Source organism: Zingiber officinale, chromosome 9A, assembly GCF_018446385.1.
Source record: "Zingiber officinale cultivar Zhangliang chromosome 9A, Zo_v1.1, whole genome shotgun sequence".
NCBI classification, from domain to species: domain Eukaryota; kingdom Viridiplantae; phylum Streptophyta; class Magnoliopsida; order Zingiberales; family Zingiberaceae; genus Zingiber; species Zingiber officinale.
The window spans coordinates 23,148,409-23,151,095 of NC_056002.1; the positions used below are offsets into that span (position 1 = coordinate 23,148,409).

Consider the following 2,687-nt stretch of genomic DNA (forward strand, 5'->3'; position numbering starts at 1 on the left):
GGTGGCGCAAGTGAGGTGAGCCTCATCATCACGACGCTTGTTGTAGCATTCGGGCATATAATGCCCCATTTTCTCACAATTGAAACACTTTATACGGCTCTTGTCACGAGTGCCTCTGTCGTTGCTACTAGTGCCTCCTACACTGTCTTGGCTCGGCGTACCACGACCACGACCGCGCCCCCACCCACGCCCATGCCCATGCCATTTGCCACGACTAGGGTTGCTGGACCCACACCCCTTGCCTCCTGACGAAGTGTCCACGTTGCTCCCCTTCTGTCCCATTTGACATGCGACATTAGTAAGTAGGAGCTCACCTTCAGTGTCGTTGGTGTTGTCATGTAATCGTAGTGTTTGTTCCTCATACGCCTTTAGTGGCCCAATAGTCTCCTCAAATGGTATGGTCTCAAGATCGTGAAACTGCTCAATACCGGCAATAATAGGGAAGAACTTATCAGGGACAGAATCAAGCAACTTCTTTACCAAAGAGAAATCTTCAAGCGTGGCACCAAGAGTGGAGAACTTACTGCTCATAGCGCTGAGTTTGCCAGCAAACTCATCAATCGTCTTGGTCTCCTTCATCCAGAGGGCGTCAAACTCGCTCTTCAACGTTTGTACGCGTGCCTTCTTCACCCGATCACTACAAGGGTACCTCGTTTTGAGGTTGTCCCAGACTCCCTTCGCCATCTTCTTTTTTGCAATCTGGAGAAGGATATCTTCGGGGATACATTGCAAGATGTATGCACGCGCCTTTTGTCCTTCTTTGTATCTACTTGGGCTCCTTCCATTGGCTCCACCGCCTCCCAGACTCTCTGGGCATCAAGAATCACCTCTGTCTTTATTGCCCATACAGTGTAATTGTGAGGGCTTAGCATCGGATAAGAAAATGGCACTCCGCCGTTCTCCTTCATAGCAACTTATGGGATGCCAGATATTTTTGTGGAATCGTGGATTCTTGGGTATTCTATACTGCCAAAGCTCTGATACCAGATGTTGGCTTAGAATCGGATAGGATAGCACACCCAAAGCACACATCACATAGGAATATATAAGAAGAATAGGACAAATAGAAATTTAACTTATGAAAGAAAACCTTACATCGAGATACCTTCTACACACCTCTACGACCCTTTAAATACACCACAAATGATAAGAGCAAAGACTATGAGATCCGTAAAAATAGGATCAACTAACACTAGATCCATAAAAATAGGATCGACTGAGTAATAAGAAATTATCAAGAAAATAAAAAAAATAAACTAACGACGTGGGGACTTAACCTTATCATGTCTTAATTATTTTCTCACACCCTCCATACTCCAGCACCGTAAGGGACTTCAAGCTCTCGCCGCAGTCATCCCCCCTCTGCGTCCGCCCCGCCGCCCACCTGTTCGACGCCAACTACCTGGCCAAGTACACCAAAGCCATCGAGCTCATAAGGGTAGGGGTCGATCTGGGGAAGGGGACTTGCCGACGATGTAACCTATAGTATTATGGGGTTTTATTGATGGAGATGAAAGATATCACTCCTTGTTTGGTGTAAAAATTGGCCATGATTAGCTCAGATCATTCTCAACTCAAATTGTAATTGCCCCTCCGTGCATAAATTTCTGAATCCGCCACTGCATGAGGGTGCTACCATCCGTGCAACTTCACGTAGTAGGCGAATGTCCACTGCGCTTACTGCCACAGCGCCTATGAGCAGATCGGCTTCCCCGACTTGGAGATCCAAGTCCACAACTCGTGGCTCTTCTTGCCGTGGCACCGCTTCTACCTCTACTTCTACGAGAGGATCCTTGGTATACTCCTATATTTTTATAATTCGATGATTAATCTTCTCAATTCTCATACATATCATTGTTTTTTCGATTCGATTCACAGGGAAACTCATCGACAACGAGACCTTTACACTTCCCTTCTGGAACTGGGGCGCGCGAGCACTGGAGGGCATCCAAATGCCCTCCATCTACATTAAAAAGTCTTCATCACTCTATGACAAGTTACGCATAGCCTGGCACCATCCGTCGGCCCTTGTTGACCTCGACTTCAACAGGGATGACCCTGGCTTGCCCTATGAGCAACAAGTCGACCGCAACCTCAAGATCATGTACCACCAGGTGATCTCCAGAGGCAAGATGTCGTTTCTGTTCATGGGCTCGCCGTACTGCGCCGGCGACAAGACCACCGATGACGACAGGTCTTTGGAGAAAGTTCCATAGAATACGGTGCACCGATGGACCGACGACTTGACGCTATTAGAGAAAATTGGGAGGAGGATAAGAGGACAAAGATGGACAAATGGAACACAATAATCTCTCAAGTTTCAATTAAATCAAAAAACATGTAGCCTATTTATAAGCTACCTACATAACCCAATAACTCCACAATTCACTCTACTAACTCAACTACTCTACTCCACTACTACCACTCTTTGCCACCACTAACTCAATTATTAGTTTTGAGTCATTTATCAACACTCCCCCTTGATTCAAAATTACAAACACCAAGACACAATCTAAAATAAATAAACTTCTCTCTTGGTAGTGACTTCGTCAAGATATCCGCCACTTGTTCATGTGTGTTGCAGTGTTCCAACATAATTTATTTATTTACAACTAAGTCTTGAATAAAATGTAGACAAATATCAATATGTTTAGACCTTGCATGGAAAGTTGGATTTTTGTCATTGC

General features: G+C 45.4%; 1 protein-coding gene across 1 annotated transcript; it reads left to right on the forward strand.

Annotated features, from left to right (window-relative positions):
• The first annotated feature begins 921 nt into the window (after window positions 1-921).
• LOC122019087 (polyphenol oxidase A1, chloroplastic-like) lies at window positions 922-2,216 on the forward strand. Its single transcript, XM_042576597.1, has 4 exons — window positions 922-956; window positions 1,321-1,438; window positions 1,661-1,796; window positions 1,879-2,216. The coding sequence occupies exons 1-4, from the start codon at window positions 922-924 to the stop codon at window positions 2,214-2,216; spliced, it is 627 nt and encodes a 208-aa protein (XP_042432531.1).
• Window positions 2,217-2,687: the final 471 nt, after the last annotated feature.

Excerpts from the sequence above, each read along its gene's own strand:
- LOC122019087 (XM_042576597.1), top strand. The coding sequence starts at position 922 with ATGCCAGATATTTTTGTGGAATCGTGGATTCTTGG. Across the intron at positions 1,439-1,660 it reads AAGCCATCGAGCTCATAAGG|GCGAATGTCCACTGCGCTTA; the intron begins GTAGGGGTCGAT and ends TTCACGTAGTAG. Across the intron at positions 1,797-1,878 it reads CTTCTACGAGAGGATCCTTG|GGAAACTCATCGACAACGAG; the intron begins GTATACTCCTAT and ends TTCGATTCACAG.